General features: G+C 42.5%; 1 protein-coding gene across 3 annotated transcripts; it reads left to right on the top strand.

The window, feature by feature from the left end:
• The first annotated feature begins 544 nt into the window (after positions 1–544).
• On the top strand, positions 545–19,396 carry Znf25 (zinc finger protein 25). Of its 3 annotated transcripts, XM_040737353.1 has the most exons (7): positions 545–717; positions 2,435–2,539; positions 2,662–2,757; positions 12,648–12,774; positions 13,017–13,112; positions 16,489–16,552; positions 16,938–19,396. In XM_040737353.1, the coding sequence occupies exons 4-7, from the start codon at positions 12,741–12,743 to the stop codon at positions 18,001–18,003; spliced, it is 1,260 nt and encodes a 419-aa protein (XP_040593287.1). In that variant the 5' UTR covers positions 545–717; positions 2,435–2,539; positions 2,662–2,757; positions 12,648–12,740; the 3' UTR covers positions 18,004–19,396. The 3 variants fall into 3 exon arrangements, with proteins under 3 accessions (XP_040593287.1, XP_012965907.1, XP_012965908.1); XM_013110453.3 differs by lacking the exon at positions 2,662–2,757; XM_013110454.3 differs by lacking the exon at positions 545–717 and having other exon boundaries at positions 2,429–2,539; positions 2,684–2,757.
• The last annotated feature ends 3,163 nt before the right edge of the window (positions 19,397–22,559 follow it).

Below are 22,559 nucleotides of genomic sequence, written 5' to 3'. Positions count from 1 at the left end.
CGTTTCGTGTTACCATTTACATAGCTTCGAAAGCTAGTAATCCTAGGACAAAACTGAAATCTTTGGGTGTAAGATCGCACTTGATTCCGAGTACTCCCAATACACACTGCACGACCTCAGCCAGCCTCTGGCTTCCCGCCCAGGGTGCCCACTGCTCGCTCAATCATCCGCATAAAGACCAGGCCTGCGGGGGTGTGGCACAGCACACAGCAGTGATGCACTCAGCGCCAAACTTCATAACGTGACCCAAAATGGAGTCGTCGCGGAGGCTTCTGGAAAGCGTAGTTCCCCACAGAGGGTCGTTCGGCGCATGGGCGGAGCCCTCTTCTGTCACCCGCGGAAGTTTTATCCTTTGCTTAGGGTAGACTGGGGGGAATGGGGGACTAGAGGGGTGGAGAACTGGGGGGCTTGGGGGTGGCTAAGCACCGCGGCATCCTCGGAGCCTGGGGTCCTCGGAGTGCGACAGGCGCAGGGGGCGAGCGGGCGAGCTGAGGACACCCCTCGGGGGGGGGGGGGGGCGGCGGCGGGAGGGGCGCGGGGCGAGCTGGTCAGGGGAGGGCAGTGGCGGGAAGGTCGGTCTGAGCCTCCGCCCGGGTGACGTGGCGCCCATTCACCGCTTCCTCGTCCGCCCGCCACGTTGGCGTCCGCCCGCTGCTCAGCCACCCCCCGCGCGTCTGCAGCGGAGGCCGTGGAATCTCTGACACCGATGTCACCGAGGTGAGACTCGCCCTGAGCGCACGGAGCTGGGCGGTCGTGCAGGGTGCCGAGGAACCTGCAGGGCGGAAAGCTTCCCGTTTACCGGTGTTGGGTCCTTTCATCTCCGCGCTCCAGGCGCCTTCACTGGAGGCTGTTTGATTTACCCAGTACCTGCGGGTGGCCTTAATCCTCTTTTGTTTTACTCTGTGGTTACCGCCAGTCCCTGGCGGTTCTGTCTGCGTTTGTTTCTGCGCAGCGGCCAGCGGCCGAAAACACAGCGATGAAGCACACTTGATCATACCTGGAGTTTTTTATTTCTAAAAATTCTTGAGCCTTCTCTGGATCCCTTGATGTGAACGAAAAATTAAGGCTCTCCCTACATCCCTATAACCATCCTTTGTCAGACTGTTGAGCAGTTATTTGGGTAACAGTATTGTTTCTTAAAATACCTTTCGATATTAAATTTTATTGAGAAGGTGAATATCGTATTCAGCCTCAGAGGGAATGGAAATGAGACAGATTGGGTGGGGGAGGGGTGCGCGATCTGGTCTTGTAGCTCCAGACTAGTTTGGAACTGTGGACCCTCGTGCCTCTTCCTCGGGAACGCTGGGTTTACAGGTGTTTGCCATCCAGTCTAGCAGAGACAGAGTTCCTTCTTTAAAAGATGAAAATTATAATTCATTTATGATCTCTATTATGAAGGCGATTTCCTAATGCTGATGATTAGCTCATTTGTACCTGGCCTTGTTGCTTATATATTAGGCATGTTGAAAGCACCCTGCAGGCTGGATTTGAGCATTTGGTTCTTTTAACTGTATACACCATATGCCTGCTTAGGGCATATAGAACTAAAACTGTTCTCTAATTAACGACTTTTTTAAAAAACAAGGTCTCACTGTGTATGACAAGCTGGTGTAGCTCTCACTGTGTAGCATAAGCTTGACTGGATCTTGCTGTCCTCCTGCCCCAGGTTTTCCAGTGCGGGGAGTAAAAGTGTGCATCAGCACATCTGGCTTCAAACTGATATTTTGGGATGGATTTATTTCAAAACTAGATTTGGGTGTCATGTCAAAGTTCATTAAGACTTAATTAAAATTTACCCCAGATTTAGCCTGTCTTGAGAGGATAGTCTTAAGGATCTAGATTTGTTGTGTTCCTGTGTCAAGACTTGACTAAAGGCTGCATGAGGGTTAATCACAATTGTCTGATTCCTTTCCTTTTAAAGATAACAGCATTGAAACTAAGTGTCACCAACAGAACCAAAGACAAAATGTATCACATGTAAATGAAAATGTATCATTTGTAAGGTTCTTGAAGAAGTGTTTTGTTTTCTTTTTGTATTAAGACAGTGCAATTTAGGAAGATGTGTCTCATGCTTGAAAGCTTTGAAATGACTTTCTAACTTTTGGGGAGTTGTAGTACTAAAGAAAAAATGTTATCACCAATGTAAACACCAAGTTCTCAGTTTGCATATGTTATACCACCTTTGAAACTAATCTATTATTCAGTGTCATAGTGTTCAGTTCTTTTGTGTTAGTCAGTAAGCAAATACGGACTTTCAAACAGACAGTTGAAATGTTTAAATTTAATTAAAGAAAAAATGTTTCAGGCTCATCATCATTATGTTAGAACTATCAATAGGTAAGTGAGTATTACTTCACTGTAGACTTTCTGATTGTATCAAAAGGACAGCTTCTCCATAGATAGTGCTAAAATGTTGTATACAAATTTCTCACAGGAGACCCGGAGCTGTGGCATACCGTTTCTTATGACTTTACTCTCACAACTTTAAAGGGTGGAGAAGCCCTTTCTAAAAACACAACAGAAAATGAACAAGTTCAAGGTGAGTAACTTAATTTGTTTAACTTTGTGTGTGCACACACATGTTCAGTGAGGGTTTTCGAAAGAGAATCTATGGGGTTGGAGAATTGACTCAGTGGTTAACAGCAGTTGTTGCTCTTATAGAGGACCCATGTTTGATTCCCAGCAGCTACGTGGTGTCTCAAAGTCATCTGTAACTCCAGTTCCAAAGGATTCGATGCCCTCTTCTGACTTCCACAGGTACCAGCCATTTACGTGGTGCACATACACACATACATGCAGGCAAAAACTCATAAACATAAAATAGATAAATCTAAAAAGATAAAAAAAGAATCTCTATATTAAACTAGGAAAGTATGACTGGCTTAAAATCACCTTCAGGGTTAAATAAACCAGTAGCTCTCAAAGTAGGGTCTGTAGAGCCCCAAGTGTCCTCGAACCCTTTCGAGGGTTTGGGTAATGAGCAAATCGCATTTGTCCTAATGGTGTAAAAGCAATGATAGGTGGATGACTGTCCTGCATGACTGAAAACAAGGAGGGTGATGGCAGGGAATGGCTAAGGAAAGACTGCACAAGCTGATAGCAGAAGTTGTGAGTTACGTTGACATATGAAATGTATTGTTGAGTAGTAGAAGTTGTGAGTTACGTTGACATGAAATGTATTGTTGAGTAGCAGAAGTTGTGAGTTATGTTGACATATGAAATGTATTGTTGAGTAGCAGAAGTTGTGAGTTATGTTGACATATGAAATGTATTGTTGAGTAGCAGAAGTTGTGAGTTATGTTGACATATGAAATGTATTGTTGAGTAGCAGAAGTTGTGAGTTATGTTGACATATGAAATGTATTGTTGTACATTTTGGCACATACTATTTTACAGTGTTTACATATTAAATATATTGTGGAGGGAGTTCTTTCCTATTTCCTTGCTGAAATTTCATCTCAGATACACTGTTCATAAAATATTTGTGTCACAGTAAGTCAGCATTCTGCTCTGAACCAAGAACAATTCTTTTCTTTTCTTTTCTTTTTTTTTTGGTTTTACGAGACAGGGTTTCTCTGTATTGTTTTGGAGGTTGTCGGTCCAGCCTGGCCTCAAACTCACAGAGATCCGCCTGCCTCTGCCTCCCGAGAGCTGGGATTAAAGGTGTGCGCCACCAACGCCCGGCCAAGAACAATTCTTTAAAGGTTCTCAACCTTCCTAATGTTGAGACCTTTAATACAGTTCATGTTGTGGTGACCCCCAACCATAAAATTATTTTATTGCTACTTCATAACCATAATTTTGCTATCATTAAGAATCATAATGTAAACATCTATATTTTCCAATGGTCTTAGGCGACCCCTGTGAAAGGACTGTTTGTCCCCCAAAATGGTCACGACCCACATGTTGAGAACCATTGCTTTAAAGACAGGTGATGCCCTCTCAATTATTGCTAGGAGTCTCAGCTGGGGTCATCCTTATGAATTCCTGAGAATCTCCCCAACACCAATGGCTCCCTCTATCAAGATATCTCCCTCCTTGTTCTCCCCTTCCATCCCTCTAATCAGATTGGTGACCACCCTAATTGTCACCATAGAACCTACATCCAGTAACTGATGGAAGCAGATGCAGTGACCCACAGCCACTGGGTTGAGCTCCTGGAGTTCAGTTGAAGAGAGGGAGGAGGGATCATCTGAACAAGGGTGGTCAAGACCATAATGGGTAAAACCACAGAGGCAACTTACCTGAGCTAGTGGGAGCTCACAGGCTATGGACTTACAGCTGGGCAACCTGCATGGAACTGAATTAGACCCTCTGAATGTGGGTGACAGTTACATGACTTGATCTGTTGGGGGTGCCCCTGGCAGTGACACCAGGATCTATCCCAGGCACATGAACTGGCCTTTTGGAGCCCATTCCCTATGGTGAGATACCTTGATCAGCCTTGATGGAGGTGAGGGGTTGGCCCTGTCTCATCTTGGTATGCCAGACTTTATGAACTCTCCAGGGAAGGCCTTACCCACTGTGAGGAGTGGATGGGGGATGGGAAGTGGGGAAGGCAGATGGGAGGGAGAAAGAGAGGAAGGGAGACCTGGGGTTGGTATGTAAAATGAAAAAAAATTTAAACAATAAAAAAATTAAGACAAGGTGAAGGATTTACATTAAATTTCAATGTTTCAATGTTACAGTAAAAGTATTGATTTCGTTAACCCTTGACCGTTAAGTGCACATCTTTGTAACATTTTATGTGATAGCATGGGACGTTCACAGAAGACCCTTCTGCTAATCCTGAACTGTGGCGATTGGTGCCTTAAGACAAGCACTTGTATAATTTTTATGCAAATATCTTGGCAGGTTTTCATGAAATATCTTTTATAATTGAACATGAGTTTGCACAGGTTTTGTGTATGCTTTCATAACCACTGTAGTTTTTATCCACTGCCTACAACCTCTCCACTGGTCCCTGAGATTTGGGAGAAGAGGGCCTGATAGGCTGTTGAGTTAGGGCTGAGCACGCTGCAGTCTTGATTGCACTTAGGTCTGTGTTAATCACCAGCGATTATGAAAAGAAGCTTCTTGATGTGGGTTGAGAGACTCCTTAATCTGTGGGGATAGTGATAAAAACTTAGTGGGTCGTTTACTACTATGTCCATTTAGCAAGATGATAATAGGTTCTTCCCTAGGGCCCATGACCTAACCAGCTACTGGGTTTTGGTTCTGTTAATGGTACCAGGTATGATATGAGTTCTATGTTGTGAAGCAGGCATTAAAGCTAGTTGGTTACTCCCATAGCATTTTTGATGCTATTGTACCAGTTGGCATATCTTGCTAGGACATTTGTAACAGGGATTCAATAAAATGTGGGGTGAGTTTTCATTGTGCATAGAGCCTGCCAGCGCTATGAAAGCTAGCAAGTAGGGACGCAGCTTCCAGGTTGGTACCACCTTGGTTTATCCGTGTCTTATGACTCAAGTATACGATACCTTCAGCAACAGGGGCTTGCCATCAAGTTCTTTGGGTAACTAAGAGTCATGGCAATAGCCTGTAATATTTGAGTTGTCTGTGAGACCCCACTGACCAACAGCTCGAAAAGCCTGGCACTAAGATATTTATTTGATAGCCCAATGTATCTGGGAGAGGTATTGGACCTATTATAGAATGACTGTACTCAAACTCCTTTCATATATGATTTGTATGTATATTTCTAGGAAGCTTCTGTAGTAGTTTTACGAATTTCTATTCAAAGGCATTTAGTGCAGGTTATCCCTCTCCATATGCCCCCCACCCTGCCCTCCTATTCCCCACCACCTTAACTCTTCCTATTGCATTATTCCTCTTTCTTCTTTCATACCACTTGTGTTCTATTCCCCTCTTACTAGGCTCCTGCTTTCTATAGGAATTTGAACACATATCTAAAAAGTCAGAGCTGACCTGCACATCACATGAGAAAATGTGTGGTATTTTTTTTTGCGTAGGTTACCTCACTCAGAATGATTTCTAGCTCTACTTATTTATCTTCAATTTTTTTACAGCTCAATAATATTCTATTGTGTATATATATTACATTTTCATTTTCCACACATCATATGATGGACATCGAAGCTGTTTTCATTTGCTGGCTGTTGTGAATACAACAGCAGTGAGCACGGGTGAGCAAGTATCTCTGTAGTTAGATCTGGACTCCTTTGGTTGTATGCCCAAGAATGGCACAGCTGGAGCACATGGTAGGCACATTTCTGGTTGTGTGATGTACCTCCACACTGGTTTCCAAAGTGGTTGCGTCACTTTTTGCTCCCACCAGCGGTCAGTGAGTGGTCCCCTTTGCACGTACCCATGCAGCATCGTCATTTGTTTCTTTGATCTTACCGTTCTGATTGGGACAAGATGAATCTCAAAGTAATTCTAATTTGTGTTTTCCTGGTGGCTAAGGATGATGAACATTTTAAAAAGTATTTCTCAGCCATTTGTATTTTGTCTTTTGAGAATTCTACTTAGTTCCGTGCTCCATTTTTAAAATCTGGTTGTTTGGCTGGGCGGTGGTGGCGCACGCCTTTAATCCCAGCACTCGGGAGGCAGAGGCAGGCGGATAACTGTGAGTTCCAGGCTGGGCTGGACTGACAGCCTCCAAAACAATACAGAGAAACCCTGTCTCGAAAAACCAAAAAAAAAAAAATCTGGTTGTTTGTTTTCTTGGTATTTAGGGTTTTTGTTGTTGTTGATTGTGTGCACTAATCCTCTGTCAGGTGGATAGCTGGTAAGGACTTATTCTCATCCCATAGGCTGCCTCTTTACTTGGGTGCTACTGTCCTTTCTTATAAGATGCTTTTTAGTTTCTCATGGCCCTGTTTGTCATTTGTTAGTATTAATGCTTGTGCTATCAGAGACCTGTGGAGAAAGTACTTTCCTGTGCCTTAAGTTGAAGCATATTCCATACTTTCTCTTTAGTAAGATTTGGGTCTTACCCCGGGGTAGTTCATCCATTTGGAGTAGAGTTTTGTGTAGAGTGAGAAATAAGAATATAGTTTTATTCTTCTCTGTATAGCTATCCATTAGACCAGCAACACTTGTTGAAGATGCTGTCTTTTCTCTAGTGTATATTTTTGGCTTCTTTGTCAAAAATTAGGTAGTGCTTGGTGTATGGACTAATAGTTGGGTCTTCAGTTCTATTCCACTGATCAATATGTCTGTTTTTATGCCAATGCATGTAGTTTTAATGACTGTGACACTGTAGTATAATTTAAAATCAGGAATGGTGTTATCTATAAAAAGTTCTTTTATTTCTCAGAGTTGTTTTGGCATCCTGGGACTTTTGTGTTTCCAAATGAAAGTTGAGATTATTCTTTAATTTTTTGTAAGTAATGGTGTTGGAATTTTGATGGAGTTTGCATTGAATCTGTCAATTACTTTTGTCAGGGTGGCCAGTTTCCTGCCAATCCCGAGTATGGATGTCTTTTCATGTCTTGGTGTCTTCAAGTCCTTTCTTCAGTGTGCTAGTGTTTTTATTATACAAGTCTTCACTACCTTATTTAGATTTATTCTGAGATATTTTTGTAAGGCTATTGGGAATGGGATTGATTCCCTGATGGCTTTCCCAGTATGCTTGCCATTTGTATATAAGATTTTCCATGCCTTAATTTTGTACTGTGATACAAAGTCAAGAAAGGGACTGTGGCAGTAACCCAGTGCTCATGTAGCCATGCAAGGTCCCTTGTTCCCCTTCAATGTTTCAAAACTAAGTAAAAATTAAACAACTGAAAATCAAGGAAAGATTGTCATAGATGTGATAAACTTAAAACTTGAAACTAGATAGCATCAATTTTTTGTTTTTCAAAATTGTTTTAGCCATCATAATCCCACTCCTTGTTGATGTACTAGGGGTGGAGGCATTAAGGTAACTTCAGAAATTAAAACTTAGGCTAAAAAAAAGACGAAAGTGCGGGCCGGGCATTGGTGGCGCACGCCTTTAATCCCAGCACTTGGGAGGCAGAGGCAGGCGGATCTCTGTGAGTTCGAGACCAGCCTGGACTACCAAGCGAGTTCCAGGACAGCCTCCAAAGCCACAGAGAAACCCTGTCTCGAAAAACCAAAAAAAAAAAAAAAAAAAAAAAAACGAAAGTGCATCCACCTCTCCAGTGGAGCACACATCATCTCAACAAGTGTCTCCCACCTAGCCGGAACAAATTTCTGTCAAGTTTAGTTAAATAAATTTATGTTTAAGTCACGGAACTCCATTGAAGAAATGAAACAAGTATAGATGCACATTTTTTAAAGATTTATTTATTTTATTGTATATGAGCATTTTATCTACACATATGTCCGTACACTAGCAGAGGGCATCAGATCCCATGGGACTAAAGTTACAGATGGCTGTGAGCTGCTGTATGGGTGCTGGGAATTGAACCCAGAACCCCTGGAAGAGCAGCTCGTGCCCTTAACTGCTGAGCCATCTCTTCAGTCCCTAGATTTACTTTTTTTTTTTTTTTTGCTTAGCTCCATCTTGAGAACATTTTTGTATAAAGTTTTACATTATGGGTTGAGGTTATTTCTTACCACACTAACTGCCTGTGCCTCCCGCATATGCCCCTTCCCTAGCCCGTGATAGTCTCTCTTCTATTATCATGTCTTCTTCTTTCCCCCACTTAATGTAAGACTGAAACTTTGAAATGGCTAGAGGAAAACAAGAAATAAACACTTCCAAATACAGTCACAAATAATGACTTCCTGGGTAGGACTCCAGTAGCTCGGGAAGGAATTGCAAAGATGGAGACATGCATCTCCCTAAGCTAAAAGATGTCTGTACAGCAAAGGAAAAAGTTGCCAGAGTGAAGTGACAGCCTGCAAAATGGGAGAAAATCTCTTCAACTATTCATCCAATGGGCATTAATATCCAGAATATATAAAGACTCAAAAACTTAAGCCCAAGTAGAATGAATAATTCAATAAATACACAAAACTTGCTTGCAAATGGAGAAATACAAATGGCCAGTAAATACTTGAAAAATGTTCAGCATGTTTGTTCATTAGGGAAATATAAATTCAATTTTTAGCCAATTAGTTCATGTTTTTTGTGAAAGGCTTTCAACATTACATAGACCAGGTTTGCCTCAGACTTATGGGTATTGGTCTGCCTCTGCTTCCTGCATGCTGACAAAACCACATACATTTTATAATTAGCTTTGACAAGTATAAAATACTTTGTCAAAATTGGATTGGAATTATATTAACTATGCTGATTGGTCTGAGATTGACTTAGTAGTCTTCCGAGCACAGGCCTTTGAGCTCTTTCTTCACTGTTGGCTCACTTGCATGAATACCCGTGACAAACTACTACAGCATGGTAGGAGTCATGGGGGCCTGGGACTTCTTACAACTATGACGAAGGGACCAGGGTTCCACAGTGCTCTGCAGTGGCACCCCAGTGATCTGACTACGTCTGTCTCGCCCCTCTAAGGATTCTGTCAGCTTCACAACAAGCCTTTAAATGTGCAGACTTTTGAAGGACACTGATAAACCAAACCCTGGCACCTTCTTCTAGTTTGTACAGGTTACATTTTCCATTATGAACAGATTTTCTTGTTTGTTCTGCTTTTGTTTTCTTTTTTCTTATTTTTATTTAAATTAGAAACAAGTTTGTTTTACATGTCAATCCCATTCCCTCTCCCTCTCCTCCTCCCCTGTCCCCCACCAACCACATCCCATCCCCTTTCTGCTCCCCAGGGAGGGTGAGGCCTTCCATAGACGATCTTCAAAGTCTGTCATATCATTTAGAGCAGGGCCTAGACCCTCCCCCATGTGTCTAGGCTGAGAGAGTATCCCTTTATGTGGAGTGGGCTCCCAAAGTCCATTTGTGTACTAGGGATAAATACTGATCCACCACCAGAGGCCCCATAGATTAACCAGACCTCCAAACTGACATCCACATTCAGAGGGTCTGTAGCAATCCCATGCTGGTTTCCCAGCTGTCAGTCTGGGGTCCATGAGCTCTCTCTTGTTCATGTCAGCTGTTTCTCTGGGTTTCTCCAGCCTGGTCTTGACCCCTTTGCTCATCATTGTTTTTGTTTTCAAGACAGGGTTTCTCTGTGTAGCCCTTGCTGTCCTGGAACTCACTCTGTAGACCAGGCTGGCCTGGACTTCATAGAGATCCGCCTGCCTCTGCCTCCCCGTTCTGGGATCTCTTGAGATGATAGTGTCACTTTGTGAGTTTGTAGTAACAGGCACTAGAGTGCTGAGCCAGTGCGGCTGTGCTAGGACCCTGTCAACCTGACAGATTCTGTATTCAGCCTGCTCAAATCTGATGTTGATCTTCTCTAGTGACGCTTGTGTGCTTGTTTTTAAATTTTGAAAAGTATATACAGCATTAGGTTTCATCTTGTCATTTTCAAGCAATAATTGTTAGATTGATCCCATGACTCCCTGTTCTCCCCAGTTCCCTATGGCCTCCTACCTTGCACCCCTCCACCACACCCCATAGCTTCCCTTCTGCTCTCAAGGTGTGTGTCTTAGCCCCCCCTCTTCTAGACACGTTCTCTCCTTTGCTTAGCCTCTTTCCTAACTTCCTGGTCTATACCTGCACCCTTGCTCTCATACAAATGTATAAACACTGTAAGTTAATGTCTTAGCTTGTTTTCTACTGTTATGATAAAAACACTACCAAAACAAACTTGGAGAGGAAAGGGTTTGTTTGGCTTACACTTCCATGCTATAGTGCAGCACTGAGGGAAGTTAGCCCAGGAACTCAAGCAGGAACCTAGAAGCCAAAACCGAAGCAGAGGCCAGGGAGACCACAGCTTACTGGCTTGCTCTTCCTTGCTCGCCCAGTTTGCCGCCTTATACACCCCAGGACCACCTCCCCAGAGATGTTTAGGAGTATATAACATACTTTGCTAACAGAAGAATAGGCTTTTGAACCAACACTTGAGCAATGGTCTCATACCTCATTGTAATAAAATCAGTTTTTATTGTGATTTGATCATGAATAAAATAAATTCCTAAAAGCCAGGAAGATAGTTTACTTGGTAAAGGGTTTGCCAGGCATGCACGAGAATTTGTATTTGATCTCTAGCACCCATGTAAAAAGCTGGGTGTATTAGTAGCTTTTCTGTTGCTGTGATATAACACCATGACCAAAAGCAACCTATGGAAGAAAGGGTTTATTTGGGCCTCTGGCTACAGAGGTGGGGAGGCATGTAAGCAGGCAGCATGCATGGTGGTTGAAGCAGGATGCTGAGAGTTCCCATCTTAAACACAAGCAAGAAGGAGAGCTTCCTCCGGGAAGCTAAACCACCTAAACATCCCCAAACAGCACCACCAACTGGGAGCCGCATTCAGTGAAACCAGGCCCAAGTGAGAAACCCTGTCTCAAAAACTCAAAGTAAAACAAAAACAAGATGGACACATGTGCACACGAACCTGCAAAGCCTAACCCCAGTGACATACCTCCTCCAGCAAGGCCACACCTCTTAGTCCTCCCTAATCAGTACCACCAACTGGTGACCAAGTATTGGAATGCCAGAGCCTATGGGGGACATTCTCCTTCAAACCACCACAAGGAGGATAATAAAGAAGAGACGGTTTCAGCCTCTGGCCTCCACATTTGCACACATATGTGCACATGCACCACTACACACAAACACATGAACACAAAAGCTGTATTATACTTCTTGGTTTCTCTGTGTCTGTGATACTGTGTGTATTGCTCATATCTCTGTCATGTGCCCTGTCTGTTTTAGTTTTCTCTATAGATCGCTAATCCAGTCCTATAACTCCACTGCACACTTCTATCTCATCAGTGGCAAATGTTCTGTATTTGCATCTGCGAAGTGGGTGAGCATTATCAACATGTCTGAGGCGGTCCACATGGTGTAAAATTGAGGAATGTCTACTCACATGTTTTCTCTTAAATAAACTTAAATTTGAAAAATGATGTAGACTCTTTGATTCACATTGAACTTCGTTAGAATTGTACTTTGGTCTGTCATTGGTGCCCTATCTGTAGTGAGGAGACATTTGTTAGTGTCTCCCCCAGAAAAGTTCATGCAACAGATGCAAATACATATGGCATGCGGTCTGTTACATTTATGTGCAAAATATGTTTTGTAGGGACAAAGGGAAAGCAACTAACATTCTTTGTGTTCTCTTACCTGACTTCCTAAGTTAGTTAACTCAGCCCTACACTCTGTTCTCATTCTGTGTCATTCACATTTCCTACAGCTGTTGCTCCTCATGCTCCCGTATCATTGCCAACTCTGAACTCTTCATTTCTAGTTTATATTAGATGGCTTGACCACCTTATAAAATCTAACAGCTGTTACACAATGCAAATAGCTGTCACCCTCTGAACACCTTGTGTCCTGAATACACTTCTGCCATTAGTATCTGCTGCAATATAGACATTAAGAATCTAATCTTTGCCTCTTGTCAAAGAGAAAGTCCTTGACACAATGTGTGGTTGCTTTATTGGAGCCAGCATGACTATAGCGAGGCCACTCAGAGCTAATTTAATGAACTAGCCTTCTCTTTTTTTCTCCTTTGTCCTGGGGTTGAACTCAGGGCCTTGCAAATGCTAAGCAAGTACTTTGTCATCGCTCTGCCTCCCAACCCTTGTGCCTTCCCGTAGTCACCAGACTGGACTGGAACTGTTGTTTCAGGGACCAGTGACACTAAGGGATGTTACTGTGGAATTCACCAAGGCAGAATGGGAGTTGCTGACCCCTGCCCAGAAGTCTCTTTACAAGAATGTGATGCTGGAGAACTACCGTCATCTGCTTGCTGTGGGTGAGATAATTTAATCTATGACTCCAGTTGTTTCCATTTCGTCTCCCATTCACTGGAACATGTAAGGTCTCTGTAAGGTCAAGTGATACATTGTTTCATGATTCCAAGCCAATCTGTTTGGGAATGTCTGAAAAACTGTGTGTTTCTACCTCTCAATTTAAAGAAGTACGGATCCTCACTGTTTTCCTGAAATAGTACCTCACTTCCAAAGAAATTTGTGTCATCCCCTCTGTCTTTAACAGGTTACCGTGTGGTTAAGCGGAGTGTGATTTCCAAGTTGAAGCAAGGAAAAGAGCCATGGGTATCAGAAAGAGAACTTCCAAATCAGAGACGTGATGGTGCGTTTGAAAAAATCATGTTGCATGTGACCCTTCGAAATACTTGTCAAGAATGCCTTTTGAAATAGTTTCTCAGGAATTTCCCTAAATCCTCTAGATTTATAGAAGTGGTTGAAGATACTGTTTACATGTTTGAATCCTACATCACACCAATTTTCCTTCTCTCCATAGAAATCCCCCCAATCTACACTTTTTTTCTCTCTTTTTTTCAAGACAGGGTTTCTCTGTGTATCTCTGGCTCTCCTGGAACTCATTCTGTAGACCAGGCTAGCCTTAGACTCAGAGAGCTACCCACCTCTGCTTCCCAAGTGCTGGGATCAAAGGTGTGCACCACCACTGCCCAGTGGAAATCCCTCTTTTGTTAGACATTCTTAAAACAGGTTTACATCTCTTTTCTTGGTGGAAAATAGAATTCCTATGCCATCTTAGCTCAGAGTTTTATCTTTTGTTTTCAAATGTCCAATTTTCCACTACTGTTGGAGCATGGAACCATAACCTTAAAGATATTTTCACAGACTACCTCTCACCTTTTCTCTATTAACAACAAAATGTGTTATTCTCAGCACCAGTTTTAACTTCCTAGTCTGTCTTTAAGCTCTGAATCCTGATTCTAAATCATGATGTTCCGTGTCCGTCATATTTCTTTCAGTAGAACTGGTGTTTCTGCTTGGGTTTGCTCTTAACATGCAACTCTGCACATTATTTGCAGAGGTATAACACCCAGGTACTCTCACTCCCTCCAGCAGTGATCTCCATCTACCTTCTGACGTGTATGCTGATTGGCAATGATTGACACACACTCCTTGTTTGCTAGACATTTGTTGGAAGAACAAATGTTTAGAAACAAGTGATACTGTCTACTCTGCTTTATAAAAGTCCTCCCAGGGTTGCCCCCTTCAAAAACCCAAGCATGCACTTTTACACTGAGAGTTGACTCTTTGATATTTTTGTCCTATTTGGTGTCATATTATAGTTTCTTACTCCTTTTTTCTTAGAGTTAAAAAACACAAAGACCCTTTGTTTCCTGTGGAATAATTTTTAAGGATCTTGTATTAAGTTGGAAGGAGAGCTATAGGAGCTAAAATACTAAAACATGACTCATGACTTTTACTGAATCATGGGTAATAGTGCCTTGGAAGCGCAGGATTTGGTGGTCAGGATACGATCAGGACTGGAAATCTTTGATGTGACAACTAGGAATTTACCCTCCTATATAGATAGTTTGTCCCCTGATTTTTCTTTTCTCCTTCCTTTCCAATGTATGTGTTCCTAGGTCCTCTTGTTCGGGTGAAAATTAAGCCAACTATGTGAAAAGTATAAATGCCTAAACAACAGGGATATTTCTCAATATATGAGGAGATGGATAGTCTGAGAAATTCACTTTATTGTTGATGTCCAGATTGCCCTGGGTAGCTGAAGAAGAACAGTAAAAGTGTGTGGTCTACTACCTACAGTAATCCTAGTCCACCTGCAGTTTCATTTGTGGTTTCTGTTATGCATGGTCGACTGCCGTCTAGAGACATTAAATAGAAAGTTCCAGAGATGAACAATTCACAACGTTTAAAACACATGTCCTTCTGAGCAGCATGGTGAATTCTTGAGTAGTCCTGCTGTTAGTCATTAGCATGAATAGTCTTTTTCTCCACTATAGCCACATTGTGTGTTGCCTGCATTAGTCACTTGGTAGCCATCTCGGTTTTCAGATCAGTTGTGGAAGGGCCATAGTGCTTGTGCTCAAATGATTCTTATTTTCTTATTAAAAGTTGCGAAGCACAAGAGTGGAAATCCTGGAAATTCGCTATGCCAAATTAAAGCCTTTAAGTACTTCTTTTTACTAATAAGGGAGAAAGTATATCATAGGAAATTAGGTGGGCGGGGGGGGGGGAGCCATAGGATGTGTAGTACAGTATAGTATCTGTAGTTTTAGGATTCCACTAGGAACATTATTAAACAGTGACCTGTGTTTGTAGGCATAAAGACTTGTATATGATCCACTGGTTCCTTCATCAATTACTCTTTACTCTTGACTGTGGATGTCACTAGCTGCTTCAGGGTTCTGCCCTGACTGTCCTGCAGTGATGGACTCTAACCCTGAATTGTAAGTGGAATAAACCCTGACCCCCTTAAAGTGCTTCTGGTTATTTTATGACTGAAGCAGAAATGAAATTAGGACATTCTTATAGCAAAAACAAAAGTCTAGGGGCTGGAGAGATGGCTCATCAGTTAAGAGCACTGGCTGCTCTTCCAGAGAACCTGAGTTCAACTCCCAGCACCCACACGGCAGCTCACAGCTGTCTGTAACTCCAGTTCCAGAGGATCTGACACACACAGAGACACCAATGCACACAAAATGAGTAAATCTTTATTTTGCATTTTTATTGTTATTTATTACATTTTTAATTAAAAATAAGCTTGCTTCACATGTCAATCCCAACTCCCTCTCCCTCCCCTCCTCCCGCACTCCCCCAGGCCTCCCCCAGCCTCTCACCCCATCCCTACTCCCTTCCACATAGGGGATCTCCAGAGTCTGTCATTTCACTCAGGGCAGGGCCTAGGCCTTCCCCCAAGAGTCCAGGCAGAGAGAGCATCCCTCACTGTGGTGTGGACACACGAAGTCCATTTGTATGCCAGGGATAAATACTGATCTACTACCCAGGGCCCCATAGATTGTCCAGGCCTCTTCACTGACACGCACACTCAGGGGTTCTGGATCAGTCTCATGCTGGTCTACCAGCTGTCCATCTGGGGTCCAAGAGCTCCCCCTTGTTCAGGTCAGCTGTTTTTGTTGGTTTCACCAGCCCATTCATTATCCCATAAATCCTAAAAAATAGTCTGAAACTCACTAGCAGGCACTGAAGGAACCTGATTATAAACCCAAACACCTCTGACATCTCTGTCAGTGTAGCTCTAAAATCCTGGAGGTGAAAATTGAGACAAAAAAGAAAGAACTTGGATCAGAGAACAAACTACGTTACAGATTAGGAATGTGGGAATCATTAAGGACAGTGAACAGTAAGTTGAATAAGAAATAACAGTGGGCAGCTATGGCTAGGAATTACTGGTGTCAGGGTAGAGCGAATGCGTGCATGCCTGTAGCTCTTCTGGATTTCTCTAGTCTTACACAATTCAAGACCTGACCCAGGGAGCATTCCTCCCACCTTTAGGCTGCTTCTTCCCACATCAATTAACACAATCAACACATGGCCACAGATCTAGATGATTCCCCTTGACACTCTCTAGGGTAACAATGAAAACTGTCACAAATGGTATAGAGGAACATTTCATTTGACAGTGCTTTCATCTTGACAGACTTACCTAAAGACAAAGAATCAACCTGTGACTATAATGGTCTGTTAAAATCTTGATTCCTTTGTAGACAAACAACAGAATGTTTCCGACCCCAAGACCAAACACCGGGAACGTCAGGCTGGAAATGCAAGGCAAGTTCAAGAATTAATGTGTAGGATAGAAGCTTTGTGAGGAAGAATAGTTTTGTTTGAAATGCTGGAAGTGGGAAATAAATTGTTGATTAATATGAAATATGGCACTGAAATGAATCCCAAAGAATGTGACCCAAACAGGCATGCCTTCCTGGGGGGCATGATTTAGGACCAAGGCAGTCAAACTTTGTAGTTATCATTTCCTTTTTTCTGAACTATGCAGTCAGGAAGACTTTATTCCAGAAAGTACAGAATGGGCATTAAGAAACCCTGAGACGTCAGGAGAAGTCCCATTCTGTACCGTGTCACATCACCCTGTAGATCAATGTTCACAGTGGAGAAGCCCCTGAGAGTCCTATTAATGAGTTGGGAACTTTCTCTCTAGGAAAGGAGAACTCGGCAAACGTCGCAAAACTCCCACCCAGTATGAAAGCTATGACTGTAGTGAATGTGGAAAATCCTTCTGTCAGAAGTCTTCCCTCACCGTGCACCAGGAAACACATACCAAGAAGTCCCACAGGTGTGAGAAATGTGGGCAATCTTTCTATACAAACGAAGAGCTTACAATACATCAGAAAGTTCACACCAGAGAAAAAACCTACCCATGTAAAGAGTGTAACAAAATTTTCTACCACCTGTCATCCCTCACTAGGCATCTGAGAATCCATGCAGGGGAAAAACCCTACGAATGTAGCCAGTGTGATAAATCATTCTATCAGAAGCCACACCTCACGGAACATCAGAAAACACACACAGGGGAGAAACCTTTTGAGTGTAAAGAGTGTGGGAAATTCTTCTATGTGAAGGCATACCTCCTGGTGCATCAAAAGACACACACAGGGGAGAAACCTTTTGAGTGTAAGGAATGTGGGAAATTCTTTTCTCAAAAGTCACACCTCACGGTCCACCAGAGAACACACACAGGGGAGAAACCCTATAAATGTAAGGAATGTGGGAAACTCTTCTCTAGGAATTCGCACCTTAAAACCCACCAGAGAACCCACACGGGAGAGAAACCCTACAAATGTAAGGAATGTGGAAATTGCTTCTACCAGAAGTCAGCCCTCACTGTCCACCAGAGAACCCATACTGGGGAGAAACCCTTCAAATGTAGTAAGTGTGGGAAAACCTTTTACTATAAATCAGACCTCACCAAACATGAGAGAAAACATACTGGGGAGAAGCCCTATGAATGTACAGAGTGTGGCAAGTCTTTCTCTGTGAACTCGGTCCTCAGATTACATGAAAGGACTCACACGGGAGAAAAGCCCTATGAGTGTGACATATGTAGGAAATCCTTTTCCCAGAAGTCACATTTTGTCATACATCAGAGAAAGCATACGGGGGAGAAGCCCTATGAGTGCCAGGAGTGTGGGGACAACTTTATTCAGAGGTCACAACTCAATGCGCATCAGAAGACACACGCCAAGAAGGGGAGAAGTAACAAATAGCACGAGTTCAGGGTCCCTTGACATAGTTCATTCTTCTGATGCAATCCACACAGAAGGAGACCCTTCTGAGTGTCGAGAAAAACGTTGTTGGCCATGTTTTTCCCTTATAGAATTATCAGCACATGTACAGAAGGAAATTTTGTGATGCTATTAGGAAGAACTTTACAATATGGTCAGCTTTTGTAAATATCAGGTGGCATAAACTGTGAAAACTGTAAAACATGAAAGATAACATGGGGCAGAAATCCTGTAAGTGAATGTCCAGAAGGTTCTGTCATAGCATTTAGCACCACCATCCAAAGTCCACAGTGAGGACCTCCCAGGGGTATCCAAGCACTCAAAAGCCTCTTCATACACTTGCACTTGTCTTAAAAAGATTGAGGGGAATTAGTGTACATATTGCAACGGATATGGAAGCCTTATTAAGAAAACGTCCATCACTGAATGTTAATTATATTAATACTTTAATCATACCTATGTAGGCATTTTCAATATTTGAAATATTTTTTTAAAAAATTAAAGGAATTTATTTTGAAGGCAGCAGTCACATTGTAAGTCATGTTGCTAGTTCCAAGATTGATTTTCCTTCCTAAAGAAGCAAGGAACAAAACCAGAAACCAACAAATATCACACATATCAAACTATTTAAAGAACAAAAATAATCAGGAAACACCATTAAAAAAGAAGTGTTTTTGATATGTAGGATGTAGGTGTGTCTGTGGGTATCTACAAAACAAATTTGTAAGTGTGTGACTTGCACGTGGAAGCCATCTGTCATTGTGTCTGAGTTCAATAGCTGTAATGTGTGAGAACACTTGTGCCCGCCTGTCACTTCAACAGTGATTTCCACTGATAGTGTTGTTACTGTAACATATGTTGCTGTATACTTTAAAAGCATAGAGTATCTTTTCATCTACTTCCTGGCACTTACAAATGGGTTCAGACATTGTTACTAAATGGACCCTTCAAAAGAAACCTAAATGTTTTTGTAATTTTATCAGCAATATCATCATCAGCTGAATTTTGGGTTGGAGATGGATTTGTAGCAGTCTAAACTCCTTCTAAAGCAGCAGTACTTACTTATCTTACTGTGGATGTTGTGTAGCAGTGGTATCTGTTTGTATTTTGTATGAAAAATACCTCATGATTTTCCCTTCCTTTTCTGGGTAGCGGGAGGCAACATGGCCAGTGGCTAAAAGTGAGATTCTAGGCTCTTATTTTACTATCTTGACCCAGACCCCAGCATGGGCGTGTCATGAAACTTCACTGTGCCTCAGTTTCCCTTCCTGTGAGAGCAATGATAGGGGCATCCTAAAATTGCCTTGAGGTTGCCATAGATTGATATTTTAAAACACTTAGAACAGTGTCTGTAATACATAAAAACTTGACATTAGGTATTATTCTCATTGATTTGTATTTCCTAAATCATACAGTGAAAAGGTTGGTGACCCACCACGTGTCTCCCACCTTATTGCTGTTAGTGCCTTGATTTGATTTGGTTGTGTATCTACCCACAGTGGCTCAGGAGCAGCTCCTAAGTAGGCAAGGCCAGGGATTGGTGAACCACGGTCCATCTGCCGGATCTACAGCCCCCCTTTTTTGTTACTTTAATTTTAAATAGCTTGTTTTACATGTCAATCCCCATTCCACTCCCTCCCCTCCTCCCTCACTCCCCACCATCTCCCCCCAGCCTTCCACCCTATCCCCACTTCCTTCCACATAGGGGATATCTAGAGTCTGTCATTTCGCTCAGGGCAGGGTCCATGCACTCCGCTAAGCATCCAGGCTCAGAGAGCATCCCTCTTTGTGTTATGGACGCACGAAGTCGGTTTATATGCCAGGGATAAATACTGATCTACTGCCCAGGGCCCCATAGGTTTCCCAGGCCTCCTCACTGACTCTCACACTCAGGGGGTCTGGATCAGTCCCATGCTGGCCTCCCAGCTGTCAGTCTGGGGTCCAAGAGCTCCCCCTTGTTCAGATCAGCTGTCTCTGCTGGTTTCACCAGCCCATTCTTTGCCCATTTGCTCATCACTCCTCTCGGTCTGTCACTGGGCTCCATGGGTTCAGTTCAGTGTTTAAATGTGGGTGTTTGCCTCTGCTTCCATCAGTCACTGGATTAAGGTTCTAGGATGGCATATAGTGTAGACGTCAAGTTCCTTATCAGGAAGGAGCATTTAAGGTAGTCTCTCCACTATTGCTTAGCTTGCAAGTTGGTGTCATCCTTTTAGATCACTAGAGGTCTCACTGGTGCCAGATCTCTCTTCAAACTCCCTCTATTATGGTATTTCTCATCCTGTTCTCACCCTAGTCTACCCCCCCACTCAACCTTCCTGTTCCCCCATGAACTACTCTCTCCTCCTCTCCCTCTACAGCCCATTTTTGTAGCCTATAAGTTGGGATTAGTTTTATATTACTCAGTTATTGCAAGAATTAAATATTTTGTGACACACAAAGGTTGTAGGAAACAAAATTCCAGTGTTTATAAATGAAGCACTTTGAGAACGCTAATAAAAACCCATTGCTTACACTCTGCCTGTGGCTGCCCTCACACTGGGCTGGCAAAGCTGATAGAGGAAACCCACACGGCTAATAGAGCCTCAGATATGGACGACTCAGCACTTTACCGCGTCAGTTTCTGTTACTCAGAGCTGCACACACTGCAGCCGGTCCTGAGCCCACTCCTATAAATGTTCCGTTTGTCACACACAATGCAGAAGTATATGGGTGAGTGATTTCTGTGCAGCGTATTTATTTTGTTCATTGTATTTATATGTGGAAAAAGCCTAGGCTTAGAAGTATTTTTCCCAAAGAAATGTGTTTTTTTTTTAACTTACTGAATTGTTGCATTAAGATAAATTTCCTGGTGGAATGTAACATATATATGAAATAAACTTTGCCTCAATTAAATTGAATTGAATTTTCAATTGATCTTTTCCCATGCTGTTCATTTATTTTCTTCCAAGTCAATGACTAGTTTTTCTTTTATCATTTATAATTTTCTAACTGTCTCATAGTAACATGCCATCTACATCATTTATTGTAATTAATTATTATTATTATTTGTGTGTGTGTGTGTGTATTCGTGTATGTGAGATTTCTTAGCCCAGTCAACTTGGTCAACTACTGACTGGATGAAGTCAGCCAACTGACAGAGTCTGTCCAGTACCAGGGCCCATGGAAGAAATAGCTCGTTTATGCTATTTAAACTATTAAGTTTTGAATATGTGGAACTGAACCATGAAGTAAGTTGTGATCACATTTTTTTGGATGACTAGTCTCTGGCATCACAGGGATGGTCTGGGATATCTGTGGCCCTCAGGAATCTGTCCCCATTTATGCCATGGCTAGTCTCTGGCTTCACAGGGATGGTATCTGTGGCACTCAGGAGTTTATTAGCATTTAAGCCAACTGTTGAATTATAAGAAGAGCTTGCCCAAGTTTAACCTCATGAATGAAAAGCAATATTGTCCAAGTTAGATTATCACCCCTGCCTATATCTAGATCTTGAAATTTTATAGCAAAAATAAACCATCCAAATGTCCAGATTTTTAAAGTAAATTGGGGAGGGGGAGTTACTTTTATTTTGGGGGACAGCCACTGGTAGGTCGCCACACCATCTGCACATGGGCAGCACTAACTAGGTTCAGCAGATTATTGTCTGAAATAATTAAAACGTTGAGAGGGAGATGTGTTAGACAGAGGCAGAGAGAGTTGGAGGAAGCGAGTGGAGGGATAATAAAGGTGTGTTGTATATATGTATCAAATTTTCAGGCAATTAATAAAAATAAGACCTGGGGATAGATTTTATCTACAAGATTCAACATTTGGCAAGATCTTGCTGGAGGAGATGTGTCACTGGGGGTGGGCTTTGGGGTTTCGGAAGGCTGGCACCATTCCCATTGTGTCTCTCTGCCTCCTACTTGTGGGTCAGCTGTTCCTGCTGCCATCCATGCCTTTGCTCTACCATTGTGGACTCTAACACTCTGAAACTGTACACACAATTAAACCCATTTTTCTACAAGGAAATAAAAAAAGCCCTGGTCATGGTGTTTTGTCACAGTAATAGAAAACTAATTAAGACAGCTTGCCTCCTAAAAACTTTCAAACAAGGGGCTGGAAAGATGGCTCAGTGTTTAAGAGCGCATGCTGCTCTTTCAGATGGCCCAAGTCCAGTTCCCTGGACCCAAACGGTGGATCATAGCTATCTGTAACTCCAGTTGCAGGAGAACTGATGTCCTCTTGTGACCTCCACAGGCACCAGGCACACACATGATGCACGTTCATTCAGGCAAAACATAAAATAGATCTAATTTAAAAAATTCAAACAAGTCGGGTATGGTGTCTCTATAGCAAAGTCCAGGACAGCCAGATCTACACAGTGAGACAGGGTTAAAAAGCAAACAAACAACAAAAACAATCAATTAGGTCTCAATGGAATCTTAAAGTCCCCTGCCTCATCTGACTTTCTATTCAGATCTGGCTCCAATTTGCCCTCAACAATCAACACTGTTGGCCTGAATGTGGCAATTGAACCCTGCCATCTTGTGGGACCT

Source organism: Mesocricetus auratus, unplaced genomic scaffold (assembly GCF_017639785.1).
Source record: "Mesocricetus auratus isolate SY011 unplaced genomic scaffold, BCM_Maur_2.0 Super-Scaffold_100676, whole genome shotgun sequence".
In the NCBI taxonomy this organism is placed as follows: domain Eukaryota; kingdom Metazoa; phylum Chordata; class Mammalia; order Rodentia; family Cricetidae; genus Mesocricetus; species Mesocricetus auratus.
Note: the sequence above shows the minus strand (reverse complement) of the source record. Positions and strands in the feature narration are given on the sequence as shown.

What these genes read in the sequence shown, in the direction of transcription:
- Znf25 (XM_013110453.3), top strand. An exon ending in TCCAAATCAGAGACGTGATG is followed by an intron (nt 13,113 to 16,488) that starts GTGCGTTTGAAA and finishes ATTCCTTTGTAG; the next exon opens with ACAAACAACAGAATGTTTCC. An exon ending in CGTCAGGCTGGAAATGCAAG is followed by an intron (nt 16,553 to 16,937) that starts GCAAGTTCAAGA and finishes CTTTCTCTCTAG; the next exon opens with GAAAGGAGAACTCGGCAAAC.